Source organism: Orussus abietinus, unplaced genomic scaffold, assembly GCF_000612105.2.
Source record: "Orussus abietinus isolate OABI.00-Male unplaced genomic scaffold, Oabi_2.0 scaffold58, whole genome shotgun sequence".
Lineage (NCBI taxonomy): Eukaryota > Metazoa > Arthropoda > Insecta > Hymenoptera > Orussidae > Orussus > Orussus abietinus.
In genome coordinates this window covers 115,379-133,289 of record NW_019394249.1, presented here as the reverse complement: position 1 = coordinate 133,289, position 17,911 = coordinate 115,379, and the positions used below count along the sequence as shown (strand labels likewise).

At 45.0% G+C, this 17,911-nt stretch overlaps 6 protein-coding genes across 7 annotated transcripts; 3 read left to right on the top strand and 3 right to left on the bottom strand.

Annotated features, from left to right (window-relative positions):
• Nucleotides 1-1,375: 1,375 nt before the first annotated feature.
• On the top strand, nucleotides 1,376-2,719 carry LOC105698521. Its single transcript, XM_012422835.2, has 2 exons — nucleotides 1,376-1,709; nucleotides 2,213-2,719. The coding sequence occupies exons 1-2, from the start codon at nucleotides 1,428-1,430 to the stop codon at nucleotides 2,543-2,545; spliced, it is 615 nt and encodes a 204-aa protein (XP_012278258.1). The 5' UTR covers nucleotides 1,376-1,427; the 3' UTR covers nucleotides 2,546-2,719.
• A 53-nt stretch (nucleotides 2,720-2,772) lies between these two features.
• Nucleotides 2,773-4,036, bottom strand: LOC105698523. The gene is made up of 2 exons (XM_012422838.2): nucleotides 3,906-4,036; nucleotides 2,773-3,177 (listed from the first exon to the last, which is right to left on the bottom strand). Exons 1-2 carry the CDS (start codon nucleotides 3,957-3,959, stop codon nucleotides 2,929-2,931), a joined length of 303 nt encoding a protein of 100 aa, XP_012278261.1. The 5' UTR covers nucleotides 3,960-4,036; the 3' UTR covers nucleotides 2,773-2,928.
• A 1,791-nt stretch (nucleotides 4,037-5,827) lies between these two features.
• Nucleotides 5,828-8,673, top strand: LOC105698518 (spidroin-2). Its single transcript, XM_012422832.1, has 4 exons — nucleotides 5,828-6,420; nucleotides 6,495-7,072; nucleotides 7,254-7,635; nucleotides 7,802-8,673. Exons 1-4 carry the CDS (start codon nucleotides 5,861-5,863, stop codon nucleotides 8,433-8,435), a joined length of 2,154 nt encoding a protein of 717 aa, XP_012278255.1. The 5' UTR covers nucleotides 5,828-5,860; the 3' UTR covers nucleotides 8,436-8,673.
• On the bottom strand, nucleotides 8,674-10,503 carry LOC105698519 (protein DGCR14 homolog). Its single transcript, XM_012422833.1, has 2 exons — nucleotides 9,239-10,503; nucleotides 8,674-9,143 (listed from the first exon to the last, which is right to left on the bottom strand). Exons 1-2 carry the CDS (start codon nucleotides 10,450-10,452, stop codon nucleotides 8,834-8,836), a joined length of 1,524 nt encoding a protein of 507 aa, XP_012278256.1. The 5' UTR covers nucleotides 10,453-10,503; the 3' UTR covers nucleotides 8,674-8,833.
• Nucleotides 10,504-10,726: 223 nt separating this feature from the next.
• LOC105698558 (pre-mRNA-splicing factor SYF1) lies at nucleotides 10,727-14,627 on the top strand. The gene is made up of 15 exons (XM_012422900.1): nucleotides 10,727-10,860; nucleotides 10,939-11,087; nucleotides 11,184-11,505; nucleotides 11,593-11,892; nucleotides 11,966-12,113; nucleotides 12,179-12,330; nucleotides 12,406-12,626; nucleotides 12,705-12,867; nucleotides 12,940-13,053; nucleotides 13,156-13,318; nucleotides 13,400-13,509; nucleotides 13,586-13,789; nucleotides 13,874-14,087; nucleotides 14,168-14,347; nucleotides 14,425-14,627. The coding sequence occupies exons 1-15, from the start codon at nucleotides 10,819-10,821 to the stop codon at nucleotides 14,499-14,501; spliced, it is 2,559 nt and encodes an 852-aa protein (XP_012278323.1). The 5' UTR covers nucleotides 10,727-10,818; the 3' UTR covers nucleotides 14,502-14,627.
• A 194-nt stretch (nucleotides 14,628-14,821) lies between these two features.
• On the bottom strand, nucleotides 14,822-17,776 carry LOC105698559 (F-box only protein 42). Of its 2 annotated transcripts, XM_012422902.1 has the most exons (8): nucleotides 17,510-17,776; nucleotides 17,292-17,415; nucleotides 16,790-17,133; nucleotides 16,492-16,649; nucleotides 16,282-16,412; nucleotides 16,075-16,214; nucleotides 15,812-15,948; nucleotides 14,822-15,733 (listed from the first exon to the last, which is right to left on the bottom strand). In XM_012422902.1, exons 2-8 carry the CDS (start codon nucleotides 17,413-17,415, stop codon nucleotides 15,181-15,183), a joined length of 1,587 nt encoding a protein of 528 aa, XP_012278325.1. In that variant the 5' UTR covers nucleotides 17,510-17,776; the 3' UTR covers nucleotides 14,822-15,180. The 2 variants fall into 2 exon arrangements, with proteins under 2 accessions (XP_012278325.1, XP_012278324.1); XM_012422901.1 differs by having other exon boundaries at nucleotides 17,292-17,776.
• Between the last annotated feature and the right edge of the window lie 135 nt (nucleotides 17,777-17,911).

Genomic DNA, 17,911 nt, shown 5'->3' with positions numbered 1-17,911 from the left:
GTATTCTCCGAACCGAGGTGAAGTATCAGCGGGCGCAGAGCCCTGTGATAACGATAACGGAGAGACATGGATCAAAGGATGACCACGGGTGCCAGAGGTTACATCCTAAGTTGGATTGATAACTATTAAATGCACATGTGTGTTGACTCGATTTATACACGCTTACGACATCGAAAATCCGAATTGGTCGAGAAGATAGCGCCCAGAGTTATTGCACCGTTGGAAAGTAACATAGCCGATCTCCCATGGAAAATTCAGATTTTTTGGATTAACCGCGCATGGTAGAAAAAAAATGTTCCCCATGAAAGATGTTCCTCACAATCTAGGCTACAACTTTTGTCCGAGGTGATTTCCGATTACGTGTACAGGGAAGTGCTCTATTTCCAATTCCTTTTACCTTGTCCTCGCGATGCGTCATTCCGTGCGCTATATACGCATTGCAACATTGACGGCAATAAAGGCGCGTCTGTAAAAGAGAATTCCGAACTTCCCCGAGGCAAATTCGCATAATACTTGTAATTACGTAGTAAATGGTTCAACAATAACGGCTTTGTGAGAAAAAAACCTTCCCAGAGACCTTCGAAATCGAGAAATCCCTCTCAAGGTCGATAAAGTGCGACTCTTCTGGAAGAGGTGCACTTCACGCGCGATTTCGAAATGGTTTGGAAAAAGAGAAGAAATCCACATCGAAATGCAATTTCCTAATTGGAGATTAATGACAAATATCTAGGGAGAAAAGTTGACGGGACAAATAACTCAGGATCAAAATTCAAGAGCGAGACGTCATCATCAACTCAGATAATCGCCGTCTCGTTGCCCCCTGTACACAATCCATGACTAATTACTAGAGATACAATTGATTGTTTGTCGGAACTACAAACTTTCCTCTGAATAACACGACAATAAATACACGGCCTCGAAAAATGGACTCCAAGGGGCGAATTGCAACAACCGAGCGCGATGTCGTCAGCCCCTCTCTAATTGTCAATTACTTGATAATGGACAAATAATGCCTTATCAATATTCGCAGTTTTGACAGTCTCCGATGACTCGAAAACGCAGGTTAATGATTACAGATGCAGGATTAGGCGACTAATCCGTTGTCGAGAGGAAAGCGTCCGCCATCTTGGATGCTTGCGGCGTCCCCCTAAAATATCATGAAAAACTATGAAAAATGCCCGAGGTGAGCCGGAAAAGGCGTGAAAAATGTAACGGTTAGCTTGTATTATACTCAGGTAATGGTTTAACCAGGGAAATGTTGCAACTGGTCGAAGAAAGCTGCCGGAGGAGCGAGTCGTTGTCACCGCGGCGCGATAATCGGCACTTTGCCCAGCTCCCCCGATAAGGCTCCGCTATATAAGAGGGTAGCTCCGCGTTGGTCGCATCAGTTCTCAGAGAGTCTAGGAGAGTCCCTATAAAAGAAAAACATGAGTTTGTTAAAAGTGGCTTTGGTGACGATGCTCGTGGTGGCCGGCGCGACCGCCCGCAGGTCGAGGGACTCCCCTGCGACGGCGGCGACCCCGACTCCAACGCCGAATGCCCTCGCTGACCTCATCACCCAGGCACAGGAGAACATCAACGCCCTTGGGAAGCAGATCCAGGAGCAGATCAACCTCCCCGATCAGGAGACCGTCGTCAACACCATCAAGAACCAGAGCACCGCCCTCGTCAACAATGTGCAGACCTACATCAACCGGGTCTCCGAAGAGGTGAGTTCCAAAAGAGACCTAGAAGAGCGACGTAAAGAGAGTAATTACACTGAGAGAAAAAAATCTATCGAAGCAAAGAAACATTCCTTTGAACGGTATCCAAGAAATAATTTGTTAATTCAAAGAATAATTTATTGAGTCGATTAAACTGGAATTAACAAAATATTTCTTTTAATCGCTAGATATTTTTAGTATCACTTTTTCCGTACCTGAAGACTCCCGGATAATTATTCGACTCGTGTTAATAAACTTCGATCTGAAATCTCCCAGGAGAATTTAGTGTCGAATGACCTGATTCCTTGTAGTGCGTTTTTTCGATGCATTCCTGACCTCTTCGTCGACGACCTTCGGTCGTCTTCGTCCTCCTTTCGTGCTCGCAAAGTGTACCAGGGACGATCTCCTCGTTTTTCTTCGTCCGCGTTATCTCTGAGTACCTGAAAGCCGACGATTGAGTTTAGTATTTAGTTGAGTTTCTAACTTTTATATTAATTTTTAATTTCCAGGTGAAGGCGAAGAGTCCGGAGCTGGAGAACTTGTGGACGGGCGTGAAGACCAGGCTGACGAAGGCGATCGACGACATCAACGCCCAGATCCCTGAAGCTCAGGAACAGGTGACCCAGCTGCAGGCCAAGTTCCAGGAAGGCGTGCAGACCCTCGTGAAGGAGTCCCAGAAGGCAGCCACCACCGTCTCCCAGAACTCCGAGAAGGTGCAGGAAGACATCGCCAAGTTCACGAAGCAAGCCGTCGACATCGCCGTCCAGGCCACGCAAAACCTGAACAAGCAGCTGCAAGAGGCAGCTGCGAGTACGGTATCGACAGTGCGAGCCGGCAATTAAAATCTAAGATTTGTAAAACTAAGATTAACTTCAACCGAACGACCCCCTCGGCGTATTTTCTCTAGAGCTTAACGCTTACCCTCGTCCCTTTACATTCGCGCGCTGACAATCTCCCAGACCATGTATTGAGAATATAATTTATGTCATTTGTACAAATACAAGGTGTAATTTTAATTAACGAGTAATCTACTATACTACGCACGCGTGCCCAGACATCTTTTTAGATATCTCTTCGTGAGGAAAAGATTCCTCGGAAAGGACAGCTTTGCGCCATCTTTACGGTAGGTGTGCCTGAGTGGTTTACCGGCCGCTTCTTGTACATCGGTAAGATTAATTTCTAATTATTATTTCTAATTACTGGCAAGCTAAAGCGAGTTCAGAGATCATTGAAAGTCCTCGAGGGAGACCTCGATGTCGCGAACGCAATCGCTCTTCGAATCGACGAATCGGAAAGTAGGGGGTGGAGGCCTTAAGCTTTCTGGAAGCGATGGCAGCCATTTCCAGATATAAGACGCTGCTTTCAGGAAAGCTCCCATCGCCTTGCTGGCCATGTTGCTGAAAATCCCAGGACTGTATTCCTCCTCTTGAGCCTTGGCCTGCGACGTGAAGGAGACGCTGGGTGCACTCGTCGCCTGAAATAAAAAAAAAAACCTCCTAATCTCGCAATTTTTATCACGGTTCTCTCTTAAGGCGATGCAAAAGTGGCGGCAAAGGTCTCGATTATGACTCCTCTCAGAACTGGGTGTACCGAATCGTTTCAAACTTTACAACGTGAATAAAGAGTCCCTCGGAAAGGTTTCACCACTCATAGAATATGTTTAAAAAGTGTACAGCCATTTTGAAAATTTGTTACAAAATATTGAAATTTCATGGGACCTTCCTTACAGCCTCCGCATTAATGTTTTAAAGTTTAAAACGATTCGGTACACCCAATTCGGAGGAAAATTTCATAAACGAATTACCCCTCCGTAAACTTTCGCCCCCACTCCCCCTTAAGATAATCTAGATTTCTGAGATCAATTTACAAATTAAATTAAGATGAAAAGACTCACTCTGTAGGACACGCACAGGATTACAGTAAGAACGAGGGAGCATTTCGATGCCATTTCAGTACTGGCCATTTCAAGCCAAAAATGTACAGCCATTTTGAAAATTTGTTACAAAATATTGAAATTTCATGGGACCTTCCTTACAGCCTCCGCATTAATGTTTTAAAGTTTGAAACGATTCGGTACACCCAGATCGGAGAAAAATTTCATAAATGAATTACCCCTCCGTAAACTTTCGCCCCCACCCCCCCTTAAGATAATCTACATTTCTGAGATCAATTTACAAATTAAATTAAGATGAAAAGACTCACTCTGTAGGACACGCACAGGATTACAGTAAGAACGAGGGAGCATTTCGATGCCATTTCCTTTTTCACTTTCCCGTTCTTTCTTCTCCGCGCATTGAAGTCGACTCGACGCGGTCTCGAGCTCCACTTCCGTCTCGTTTCCGGATCGGCAAAGCGTTTTGCAATGTTTCGGCAACTCGGCCTCGAGGTTGTTTAAACATTCCATCATACGCCCAGCCGGAAGGAGAACGGAGAGCATTCCTTCAGCATTGTTCGTTGCAATATTATGCAGGGCTCTCGAAACTCGGTCGCAGAAATGAATCGCGAAGAGGCGCGAGAATTGCAGATCTCGTAGGTCGCAGCAATGAAATCGCGAATATTTATAGAATAAGGTACGCGAATGTAAACGAAGGCGCAATGTTTTCGCCGGGACTTCCGCAAACCCCGGCGACTGCGGAATTAACATTTGATCCTTGTCGAGAGGGAAATATCTCCTCGTTACTCCAGGACGAGATTTTCTATACACGAGTCATGAAGCCGGTCTTGCTGGCGATTTTGCTGCTCGTCGCTCAGGTGCGTCGATTTTCTCTCCTCCCTAAAAAATGACCCCGATTAAAATTAAGCCCTCGCAACAATTTATGATCTTACCCGCAACAATGTACGTTTCGGGAATAAAAATTAACATTTCCTTCTTACCGAGTTGGAAAGAATTTTATATTAATCCATGTAAGAGATATTTGTCATTATTCATTGCAGGAGACTCATTGCGTGCGTCTGGGTATAATGAATGGAAACGTCAGGTACAAAGGGGCGAAAGTGCGTGTCGGGGACATCATCACCAATGTGGAACTCGTGGTGAACGTGTTCCCGAAATCGGAGGACTCTTCTAGGCCGGAAGTCAACGCCTTGCAGAGGACCGACCGACGCTGCCCCGCGAAGACGAAACTCGAATTTAAATTCTGAGTTTGAAAGGCAGAGCGTTATTTATTTACGTCAAATTCCTACATATACCGTGTATACTGTGTATACGTAAAAAGCAACGCAGAGCTTCTGAAAGTCGAGTGGATTATATTACCTTTCGTTATAGGTGTCAAAAGTACGAAATAAACGCTAATTAATATATCAGTCTTACATAATACTCGCATCGAAGCCTCAATCGCTTTGTTCGATCGTGTCGCAATGTGAAAACGATGGCACAGCACATTGTGTACCTGTAATCGGGAATAAATGTTAATAAACCGATCTATAAATATCTTGTACAACAATAGACCCCTTCTATTTTCCACCCTTCAACAAGTAGCAGCAGAACGCCATTTTCTTATAAAAATTCACCCGCCGGGGTGGGAACCGTTTTTGCAGTCGATATATCTTAACAAATTACCTTTATCCCTATATACTTTAACAAGTCTTAACGAATATCAAAACGAACCGTCGAAGAATCCCACCGCGTCTCGCTTCTCTTCGCCGAGCGTCGAAGTCTCCTTCGACTTCTTAAAATCTCCTGGATTTCGAATCTATTCATCCATACACTTATCATAGACCTCGAAGATATAAAGTACGATCCTAATTCTACGGCACAATCGAAATCGACGGCCCAACAGAAGGAAACTCAATAAACCGGGGATTTCATCTTGGAGTCGCAGCGAATCAAAGATGGCGGCGTCTTGCGCATCGCGCGGGCCGACTTCCGGGGGCCCCCAAGGCGGAACGAAAACACCAACAGCTCGTCCGGGGCTCGAAGAATCGTCGAAGCAACAACAATCCAAGACCCTGGCGAAACCTCGTTGTAGAACGCTTCCGTCTCCGCGTCGGATATGGCGGCGTCTTTCGCAAATCCGGCGATCGATGCGGAAGTCGGTTCGGATTGTTTGCAACGAAGAGGTGAGGTTGCTTGGGAGCTCGGGGTATAAGAACTGGAGGTTGGAGTGGAAGTCAGGTCACAGAGGGCCAGTAAGCCGTCCGATCAGCGTCTTAGCAAGATGAGGACCTCTAGGCTGGCCTGCCTGAGCGCCGCGCTGCTGGTGGCGCTCGCCGTCTCTTCAGCCCAGGGGAAGCCCGAGTGCACCTGCGGAGGCCTCGGGGCGGGAACGGACCCCTGTGCCAAGCACGGGGACATAGTCATCAAGGCCCCGAAAGTGGTGAAACCAGCGCATTTCGCAGCTCCCCACGTGATCAACGAGGCGGCGGCAGCGAGGGCGGCAGCAAACGCTGCGTCCGCTGCGGCAGGCATTAACGGTGGTCCGGGTGGATTCGGTGGGCCAGGTGGATACGGATCAGATGGGTACGGACCGGGTGGCTATGGGCCAGGTGGATATGGACCTGGTGGATATGGACCTGGTGGATATGGACCTGGTGGATATGGACCTGGTGGATATGGACCTGGTGGATTCGGTCCTGGTGGACCTGGTGGATTCGGTCCTGGTGGACCTTTCGGCTCCGGAGGCTGCTCCAATCTGCCGCCAAAACCGGTACCACTTCTCGGGGGACTCTCCACCGCGGAGGTGCTCGCCCTCGGTCCCAACGCCAGAGTTCTGCCGAAGTAAGATGGTTGCGTTACCCTTGAATAATGAATTCAGATCCTAAGAGTTAATTTTAATCGACTCAAACCTCCAGATTCGGCCCGGTCGGCGGGCCAGCGGGTGACCTGTGCAACGGAGGAGGCCCTGGAAGCGGGTCAGGCGGTCCTGGAGGCAAATCCGGAAATCCCAGGGTGACTCCGGCGTATCCTGGGAAACCAAGGTGTCTGACCTGCGGAACTGCAGGGTTGGGAGCCCTTGGAGGGCTCGGTGGTCTTGGAGGACTCGGTGGACCTGGCCAGCCTTTCGGACCTGGAGGACCCTTCGGTCCCGGTGGACCGGGTGGACTTGGAGGACCTGGAGGACCCTTCGGACCTGGTGGACCAGGGGGATTGGGTGGACCTGGAGGACCCTTTGGACCCGGTGGACCAGGTGGAGTGGGAGGACCTGGAGGACCCTTCGGTCCTGGCGGTCCGTTCGGGCCTGGTGGTCCATTCGGCCCTGGTGGACCCTTTGGTCCCGGTGGTCCCGGTGGTCCCGGTGGTCCTGGAGGTCCTGGAGGCCTTGGTGGTCCCGATGGTCCCCTTCTCGGGCCTGGTGGTCCCTTCCTTCCTCTGCCAGCCCTAGCTTCTTTGAGGCCTCTCGATGACCTGAACTCGTTCGATGCTCCGGACAGTAAGTCCTCGCAATCGACATCTTAAATTTCCAATAGTCTTCATAGTTTCAAATCGATATCCGAAGAAACAGCTCCATGGTCCATTAACTCTTCTCTTGGAAGAACGTGGCAGCGATTTCTCTACGTAAAAGCCACGCCATTGTCCAGGTTCGTTTAGTAGTTGACGCTTTCTGTCCGCAGGCCTTCCCTTCGACGACCAGGAGAAGATCTACAACGGTCTGCCGACGGGATACGTCCCGGCCGACCCGGTGTCCTTGTCTTTAGCCTTCGGTCTGGCTAGACGCACTTCCAAGGTGGTACCCGAAGAGAAGCTGGCCTACGGCCAGCAAAAGACGCCCCTGGACGGCCGGGTGCTGGAGAAGAAGCCAGACATCCCCGAGGAGAAGCTCCTCGCGGTCGACCGACCGATCGTCGAGCTGAAGGGGCTTCCAGGAAAAGGACCTTGCTCGGTGGCGGAAGAGGCTCTGGCCGAGCAGGCGGCGATGGAGCAGCAGAAACTCGAAGAGGAAGCCGAAGCTCTGGCCGGTCTTTCGGCACCCTCTCTGCCTGCTATCAGCTACAGGTAAACCTTCGTGCCAGCTCTTCGGCATCTGCGTTTTCTAGAAGATGGTTCGCTCTTCTGCAAATTCTGCAAATTCTGCGCGTTTAGTGTACTACCATCTGCTTCTTCAGGATCCAGGATGAGTTCTTTAACAAGGATTACCTAACGCCATTACTAATATTTCCAGTGACCTCGGCTACGGGCCCGAAGGACCTAGTGGCAACACATTCATCAACAGCATCCCGGCTACGTCTTTAGGGTCTTTGCTAGGACCTGGAGGTGTGATTCCCGCGGGAGCGTTGGGTCCCCTCGGGGGTCCTGGCAGCGGTCTTCCGGGTGGAGTGATTCCAATCGGTGGTCTTGGTGGTCTCGGTGGTCCTGGTGGAATTCTTCCAGGAGGTTTACCAGCCGGAGTTCTTCCGGGTGGCGTGATAGCCCTCGGTGGACCTGGTAGCGGTCCTTTCGGCCTCGGTGGACCCGGTGGTGCCGGTCCCTTCGGCCTCGGTGGTCTTCTGGGACTCCCAGGGTACGGTCGCACCTCGGCGTGCGGACCCCTAGGGCCTCCGGTCCCAGGATACATTCCTGGGAACGTGCTTCCTCGCGATGACGAACCTGCGGACGGTGGCGACGATGGTGCTCCAAGTGGCGAGGCCGACGGCGGAGATAGCGACGAGGACGACGACGGCGAGGCCTCCGCTCTGTCCGGCGGGATCCTCAGCAGATTGAAGCCCCCAAAGAAGGGGTCTTGCTCCACCCACGGACAGGAAATTCTCTCAATCAACCCCTTGTCCTGCGGATGTTCTCCCGGGTGCTCGCACTGAAAAGCAATCGAGACGTTGACGATGACAAGAACGACGGAAGGAGACTCCGAAGACCCTGAAGACGCTTGAGTCGCGCCGTTAGGATTACCTGCTAGCACTAGGGTCCTCGTTCCCCGAGGACGTTGACGCCACGGGCAAGGACGGGGTTCTTGTGTGCAACTAGTCGTAATTTAGAGCGCTGGACCCTAAGACGCGTCTGTGACACTTGCGAGGAATAAATGAAAAGATCTACAAAAAATACTTATCACTGCGTCGGCTTTATTCCCACTCTTCGAGGTCCTTTGATGCTAGCTTCGGTCTAATGCATAGGTTGGAGCGAGGAGAATAGAATGGTGGAATGGAACTATATGTACAGGCTGCGATGTAAGGCTTATCGAATTAACCACTGTCCACTTGTTTCACTTGTCGAAGAAGTCCGAAGCCCTTTGCCTCTGCAGGGGAAGGTTCAACAGGTTGTCCGTCAGGACGGGACCTTGGTTCTGTAGACCGCTGCCACTCAAAGATTTAACGGTCTGAGATTTTCCACCAAAACCTGGTGTTCTTGTTCGGGGGGTACTCGGAGTCTTGATACCGATGTACGGAGTTCTCGATAGAATTTTCCTGGGAGATGGGGTGGTGGATATTTTTAGTCTCTGGGTTGCCAGTCTCCTCGCTGCTGGTGACATGGTGCTCAGACGATCGATAGCTGACAGCGACTGTGGAGACGGTCTGGAAGTGAAGAATTTGGTGATTAGAAATTCATAGTCAGAATGAAAATTTATTGGATAATGCAGGTCTTAGAAAGGAGGGAAAAATCTACTTACGTCGCTAGAGATCTTCGTGCAGCTTCCAACGCTTTATTTTTTCTGTCTCTATGCCTCTCTCCGGCCTTTTCAGCCAATTGTAAAGCAAGCTGCTCTCGTTTTGGTGGCTCTGCCATTTTAAACGAGGGTCCCTGGCTCGTTCTGAGCAATGGAGTATCTCCACCATCCAATCTAAACGGAGTGCCCTCGATTTCTCCCCATGTCATCAGAGGGCTTTCGCATTCTCCAGGTCTTGGACTAGGCGTCGCTACAAAACTGAATCCATTCACTTGCGGGGTGTTGCTCTTGACTACCTCTTTACCGTCAACTCCAATTTTCCCATCGTTAGCTTTCGACTGAGTCTTTGCTAGCTCATCAATAGTTTCCTTATTCTGTTGCTCGTTGAAAGGATTTTTTCTCAACCTTGTATTGTCGTAAACGATTTCCTGTTTACTTTTTGCTTGTTGTATTTTCTCTTCCGGCGTCAGCTCGATTCCGTCCGGTATGTACATGATATAATTTTTATTTGTATAACTCCAGCTATCCAACTGACTAGGCCTGGTTCCTTTTCCTTCTATTGGCAATAGCATGTCATTTTCTTTTTTCATCATAAGAGCTTTAGACTTTTCCTCATTTTCATAAAGCCATGCATACTTCAATCTGTGTCGCTTCTGTGCCTCTTCCATCATTTCTTCGAAACTGGCATTATCTTCGCTGGTATGGTTATACAAATAAGCATCTAGTCCAATTCTATTCTTTGCCTGCTCCTCGCGTTTACTCGGTGCCTTGACACGTGCCTGTGCTTCTCTTTCGATAGTTTTATCCTCATCGTTCATCGTTTTATCATCACGCAGAGGAGTTTCAAACGTTGCAGGACTGACCGGTCTCTCCGTTACTGGCCGACCCGAGCTATACTTCTCATAAAGCTGACGCATTCGCTTAACATCATTCTGCTCTAAAGCATCCAGGAACTCATTTTGTGCCTTAAGTTTCTCCAAGTAAGGGAAGAAGTCCTTCTGAATGATTTCTCCCATTTTCTCGATATATGCGTCCTCGCTCAGGATTTTTGGCCGAAACTTACTGGACGTACGAGGAACGCCTATTGGCTTCTTGAAGATCGCCACATCTTTGCTTTTAGCCACTTCCAATGCTCGCTGACCTGGAGTATCACTTGGCGAGGACATATTCTTTCGAACAGAGGATCCTAAGACAGGATAATTTACGTTCGCTCCCATTAAACTCTACGACGTATTTGTTTGTTCGTCCTCGTAAGAAGTAAGGTTAGATCGGACGGTAGACATCTATCTAGATATAGAGATGACTAGCAGCGCTCGTAGCGCCTGGTCAAGGCGGGTTTCTAATTGCATTTTAACCTCCAATTCAATGGCGAAGTAAATCCACAATATTTTTTACCGAGAGATAGCGCAATCTCCTGAAAGAGAAAATATAGAACTGTGCAATTTCTCATCTTTCAGGATGTAACCTCTATGCTTAACGTCGACGCGTTGTTCGAGGTTGTTCGAGGTTATGTCGTAACGACGTTTGAAACGTCTGCGGATGTTTCCTAATTCCTCTCGTATTGTAAAAAGTTTCATGGCAAAATGCTCGAACGAAAAGATTCTGAAGGGAACTCCTACGTTTTCGTACGTTCTAAGTTGTGTATTTAAACTTTAACGCCTTTTACAAGATAAATATTTTGTTTACACATTTTTACATTCCAGAATGAAGAAGATTTACCTTATGAGGAAGAGATTTTAAGGAATCCTTACTCCGTCAAACACTGGCAGCGATACATAGACCACTTAAAGAGTTCCAAAAGTTGTAATTTAAATATTGTATATGAACGTGCATTGAAAGAACTACCTGGAAGGTAAGGAACGAGTTCCACATGTCACATTTGTCGTTAACAAATGTTCTATTTTGCATTAATTCGAAATTGCTATTTACTGCTGACATTTATTTTCAGCTATAAACTGTGGTATAATTACCTTCGTCATAGAGTGAACCAGTTGAAGAAACGTTGTATAACAGATCCTCTTTATGAAGACGTGAATAATGCATTCGAGAGAGCGTTAGTATTTATGCATAAAATGCCTCGAATCTGGATGGATTATTGCATCCTTATGACAGATCAGTGCTATATTACTCGTACTCGTCAGGTTTTTGATCGGTCCCTAAGAGCGTTACCAATTACTCAACACCATCGTATTTGGCCCCTCTACATTGATTTTCTAAAAAAGCATAACGTTTATGAAACTGCGGTAAGGGTGTTCAGAAGATATCTAAAGGTATCAAATCTTATTTCTATTTTTATTACTGTGTCGAAAATGTTCAACTTTTTCAATTGCATAATTGTAATCTGTTTTAAAATTAAGTTAGCTCCAGAAGATACAGAGGAATATATAGAGTATTTGATCTCTGTGGGAAGATTAGACGAAGCTGCTATGAAGCTAGCACACATAGTCAACCAAGATGACTTTATTTCAAAGCATGGTAAATCAAATCATCAACTATGGAATGAATTATGTGACTTAATATCAAAGAATCCATCAAAAATAAAATCCCTTAACGTCGATGCCATCATCAGAGGAGGTTTGAGACGTTATACCGATCAGTTGGGTCCTCTGTGGAACTCTTTAGCTGATTATTATGTCAGAAGTGGCTTATTCGAAAGGGTACGTGGAATTATTATTCTCGCGTTCAAATAATTATGTACTCTGATACCAATTTGTAATTCTCTATACGTAGGCTCGTGACATTTACGAAGAAGCCATTCAAACCGTTACCACCGTTAGAGACTTTACTCAAGTATTCGACGCTTACGCTCAGTTTGAAGAACTTAGCCTTAGCAAACGAATGGAAGAGGCTGCAAAAAATCCTAACCCAACTGAAGAAGGTATGTCATAGAAATGTTATACTTAATATATGTTCGTATTTAATATAATATTGTGATCTCCGCAGATGACATTGAACTGGAGTTACGTTTAGCACGTTTTGAACATCTCATGGAACGAAGATTATTGCTACTAAATTCAGTCCTCTTGAGGCAAAATCCTCACAATGTACAAGAATGGCACAAAAGAGTGATGTTGTACGAAGGCCAACCTCACGAAGTAAGACCGTTGATTTTAATTTTTTATTTGATGCAGAAAGTGATAAACTGTTTTTAAAGCTTGTATTTATTACAGATAATTAATACCTACACCGAAGCAGTGCAAACCGTACAGCCTCAGCTAGCGGTTGGCAAATTGCACACATTATGGGTTGCATTTGCTAAATTCTACGAAGAGAATGGACAAATATCTGACGCTAGAGTGGTCTTTGAAAAAGCAACTCATGTTCCGTACACAAAAGTTGACGACCTCGCATCTGTGTGGTGTGAGTGGGCGGAGATGGAAATCCGTCATGGGTAAAACTATATTTTATGTCGATATCACATTCAGGATTTCTGTAACAAACTTTGTGTCTAAAGAAGCCTTTTTTTCAGGAATTGTAAGGAAGCTTTAAAGCTTATGCACAAAGCGACAGCTATGCCGTCAAGAAAAGTTGCATACCATGACGAGACCGAAACTGTACAGATGAGGTTATATAAATCTTTGAAAGTATGGTCCATGTATGCAGATTTGGAAGAAAGCTTCGGCACATTTAAGGTATTCTCTAGATAAAACTATTTATTTCATTGACATAAGAGTTCTTGCCTAAAACTGTCCTTTTCTTAACAGACATGCAAAGCTGTGTACGACAAAATTATAGACCTGAAAATTGCAACGCCTCAGATAATCATCAATTACGGTCTGTTCTTAGAAGAAAATAATTACTTCGAGGAAGCCTTTCGGGTGAGTCGAAACAACTGGTTCTTATAAATACAAGTGTAAAATATGTAGCGTAAAGTCAATTACAAAGAGACAGAATATAATTGTTGGTAAATCTGTTCATAGGCATATGAGAAAGGAATCGCTTTGTTCAAATGGCCCAACGTGTACGATATCTGGAATACATACCTCACTAAATTTTTACATCGTTACGGAGGGACAAAATTGGAACGTACTCGAGATTTATTCGAACAGTGTCTTGAACACTGCCCATCCAAATATGCCAAAGGTATCAAACCACCTATCACTTGTTGCGAACATCTCCTTCGATAGTGAGATTAGGTTCCTTATATCTTTCATTTCTTTTCAGCTTTATATTTATTATACGCAAAGCTGGAAGAAGAACACGGTCTGGCTAGACACGCAATGTCAGTTTACGAAAGAGCCACGAGTGCAGTTCTGCCCGAAGAAAAATTTGAAGTAATCATCGTTTGATATTTTTCTATACGGCGAAAAAATGTCAGTACTGTTAATATCGATACAATTTTATTTGCAGATGTTCAACATTTATATTAAGAAGGCTGCCGATATTTATGGAGTGCCAAAAACGCGCCAGATCTACGAAAAAGCTATAGAAGTCTTGAACGAAGAAAACACCAGGGAAATGTGTCTGCGGTTTGCAGAGATGGAAACGAAATTAGGAGAAGTCGATCGTGCAAGAGCAATTTATGCGCATTGCAGTCAGATATGCGATCCAAGGGTATGATAACCTAACCTAACCTGATTCATTACGAATTAAAAATTAAATCAATGCACTTGGATTAATGATTTGTAATTTAACTAGGTTACATCGAATTTTTGGCAAATTTGGAAAGAGTTTGAAGTAAGGCATGGCAACGAGGATACCATGAGGGAAATGTTAAGGATAAAGAGGAGTGTGCAGGCTATGTATAATACTCAAGTGAATATGATGTCTGCGCAAATGTTAAACAACGCATCTTCTTCGGAGCAGCCCATCGATGCCATGCGTTTGTTGGACAGTAAAGTACCCGGTGGAGGTTAGTTTCACATTAATTTTGAAATTTGATCCTTCGATATAGAAAGAAATACAGAAAACTTACGTGAATATCTATTGCAGAAGTTAATCCTCTACCTGGACCAAAGGACAGTATCAGATTTGTTCGTGGGGTAACGGAAGGTGATGGCAAAGCGAAGCCACAAGTAGCGAATCCAGATGAGATCGATATCGATATTAATATGGACGACGACGACGAGGAGGATGAAGACAACGACGAGAACGAAGCAGAAATGGAGGAGGGTAATTAGAGAAAGATCTATATCGAATTTATTGATACATTAAGTGTAGATCACAAGCGAATTGCCACTTTGTTTCAGACATACCAGTCGAGAAGCAAGCTATACCGTCGAAAGTTTTTGGTAGTTTGAAGAACGACGAGAACGAAGACGAGTAAAGGTCACTCGATAAGAGACCGCAGCCTACCAGGTTTACATAACTCAGAATAATACAAAAACGATTGGCATCGGATGAAGTAAATCCATCGTAACTCTACGGAATAAACGTAACTATGTTTAAACGACTAAATGCACTTTTATTAGCCTTTTTATATTAAATATTATTAATTTCCGAAGTTATATAATCATTTATAGTGCTTTATCACAACTTGTCACAATTGTCGAAGGATCTAGTGATCAAAAGTGGTGTCGTGTTCTGCTCGATTGATAAAAAAAAAATTGCAAAAACAGAACACGATGCTCTCGGTATACGTCAAATCGTGAGAGCGATTCACAGCTTGGTGCCAATGTATACGGCGTGAAACTCATCACTGAACACGACGGAGTCCTATGGCAGAACTAGCGCGAGTAAATACACTAACAGTCTTATGACGCTTATTTTCATTGCGCATCACAGCGAGTTGTGTCAAACTTGAGATTACTCCAGAGTCCAATTAAATCGTTCGAAGAAACTATACCGCGTGCAAAATACGTGCCCGTTAACTTTCGATAAACGGATAGTCGATCTACGGCCGTGAATCCTGTGTATATATACAAAAGGTAACGAAACGAACTTTGCGATCCCGCGAAGACTGTGTAGAAGCAGTCGCTAGCAAAATATTCCACCGATGCGTTCTACTATATAACGTATTTAGGTGGATTTATAAAATGGAGTTCGTTGTACACTTCCGAATCGTCGACGTCGGTCTGTCCTTGTATGGTGGTCTGTTCCCTCCTGATCCCTCCGAACACTATCAGTTCTCCTCTTCCAAGAACCAGCGAATAAAGTATCCTCTCATCGGGGCCTGACTGGTTATTCTTCTTCAACGGAACCCAGGAAGCAGAGCATTCCTCACTTAACACGTTTGTTATATCCAGCACAAAAATCGCCAATGTGTTGTCCGAACTCTTCTTGGTAACTTTCCATTGAGGCTTGTGACTGTGGATTCTCTCCTCCATCCTTCGCAGAGATTCCAGCTGACGCTGTCTATTCGCGTTAGGATTCGTACGAGACGGTTCCTCGCGAAATGCAGCCATGCTTAAATTATTCTGACTGCGGAGAGCAAGTGTTCTTGCCATCGTTGAACTTGGTATCGGAGAGCTGGAACTTCTTGACGAAGGCGACCTTGGCAGGGAACCACGTCTGCCGTTTACGTTCTCGTCTTTGTCTATATGTGGAATATTCCTTTGCCTGGAAAGGATGGAAATAGTTGCAACGTCAACTATGGGACGATCATGTGTAGCAGAATTTGACACATGGGTGACGTACCTTTCGTAAAGAGCTGTGGGATTAGATAACTGCGGTGGCATCGGCAGCTGGCAACCAACCTTTGCTAAAGAAATGCTCATCTCGTTTGTCTGAATTTTCTTTTTATTCCTGCTTAGGACAATGATATAATTTCCCACCTAGGTAATTGAAGCACAGCGTTACTCGATGACATGTAAGTCATGATCGATGGGATGCAATGAGTATATCTGATGAATTGTAATCGTGAACCGTTAACTAAAGGAAGAGGTTAGGATTATACTCACTTTGCATGCTTGATGACACCAAATTCGAGTAGGCGCCCATGCAGGATGTTGCATTTTCACTTTCCTCCATGTCCACGATGGTCCTTCCATTGTCAATAACCATGCGTCATTCATGGCAATGTTAGGTCCTGTACAACCCCCTGAAAATATTTCCCATGTAACCAGGAATATTAGGAAGGGAATTTCACACTTTATCATTTTTCCTACCCAATATGAGAAGATGATTTTCATCGAGCTCGATCTGAGACTGGCCATATCGGGGTTGAGGTTGGAAATATGACGTTGTTTGTCTATGCCAGCAATAAGTGTCCAGATTTAAACACCACACTTCATTGGAGCTACCTCGACACAACACAAACAGATTTATGACTCGATAACAAATACAAAGTATATAAAGTACAGAATAAATAATAGTACATATAGCCATCGGAAACGCCCCCAAAAACGACCATCAGGTTTCTGTGTATAGTTGCCGAGTGAGCAGACGTTGGGGGTGGACTCTCGAATGCATCTATTGCGTTCCATCTATTGGACTCTATCGAATAGACGTGTAGCTCGTTAAATAACCTCCATTGCTAAAGAGAAACCATTTTCAAGGATTAATACGGAATTGTAAATAAATTTTTTCAGAGACAACTGCATATATGCTTGATACTTATTTTGAAAAGGCTCTTCAGTATAAATGTTTATACAAAACTTCAAACAATAAAAATACCTGGTGCACAGGATATGGAGAAGGATGTGACCAGCCACCGAATAGAATAAAACTCTTCTTGTAATATAACATGGTTGCGCAGGCTTTCGGGGATGGATAACTTCCCATAGTCATCGGTCGAACCCATCTTCGCGTATCTAAATCTAGCCTCCACAAGTCATTGAACGTCGTACTACTTGCGGTACAACCACCGAACACATACATTGAATTTTCGTACATGCAAGCGGAATGCGAATGTCGCTTGCCAATGACAGGCATCCAGTTTTCGGATGACCATGCATTCCAAAACAAAGAACCAAATGCCACAGCCTTTTGAAAGTGTGTCTCGTTATGCTCGATCACATCTGTCGATACGGTCAAATGTCATTGTAAAATCATTTTTCTTGATAAAAGAAAATACACAAAGTATCGAGTAGCGAGTAAATATTGCTTGAGAGCATATAACATAGCGATGCAAAAACAATTTGTTAGATTGTGAAATAATAATAAGAGAAGTACATACTTTTAGTAGCACGACACCACCTTTTCGAGACAAGCATACATTTCCGAAGATCCTTGTACGGTGGTATCAAACTTAATATGTACTCCAAAATTTCATCGGGCAGATCATCGATCTTGCACTGCATCTTGAGCGATATTTATTAACAGGAAAAATGGCAGCGATATAAATAAACTTTCTATTTGGACGAATAAGATATCTCCCTTTGATAACCTATCTACCTTTCGCTTAAGCTGCTCTACAAGCGAAGGTAAACAATTTACCTTCGTTAAATTATTTGCACTTTCGTTTGACGAAATAATGTATTTCACGCTAACATCTCACATTAACTCACTGTTAACGGGAAAAGCATATTCTACGCTTAGCATGTCTTTTTAACTCGGAATTTGACATAACTCGCGAAAGTACCTAATAATCATTGAAACCATATTGAAACTACTACGGGAGCTTTAAATTTAGCTTTCCGATTGCACACACAGCGAAGTACACGTTGTCAGAAAGTCATTTTAATTCTCCGACTTAACTCCGCGAAATGATTGGATAATTCGGCCACCAGAAGACATTCACGTATCCCATTGGTTATTTCCGATATATTCTGGAAAGTCATTGGTGAGTCTAGCATC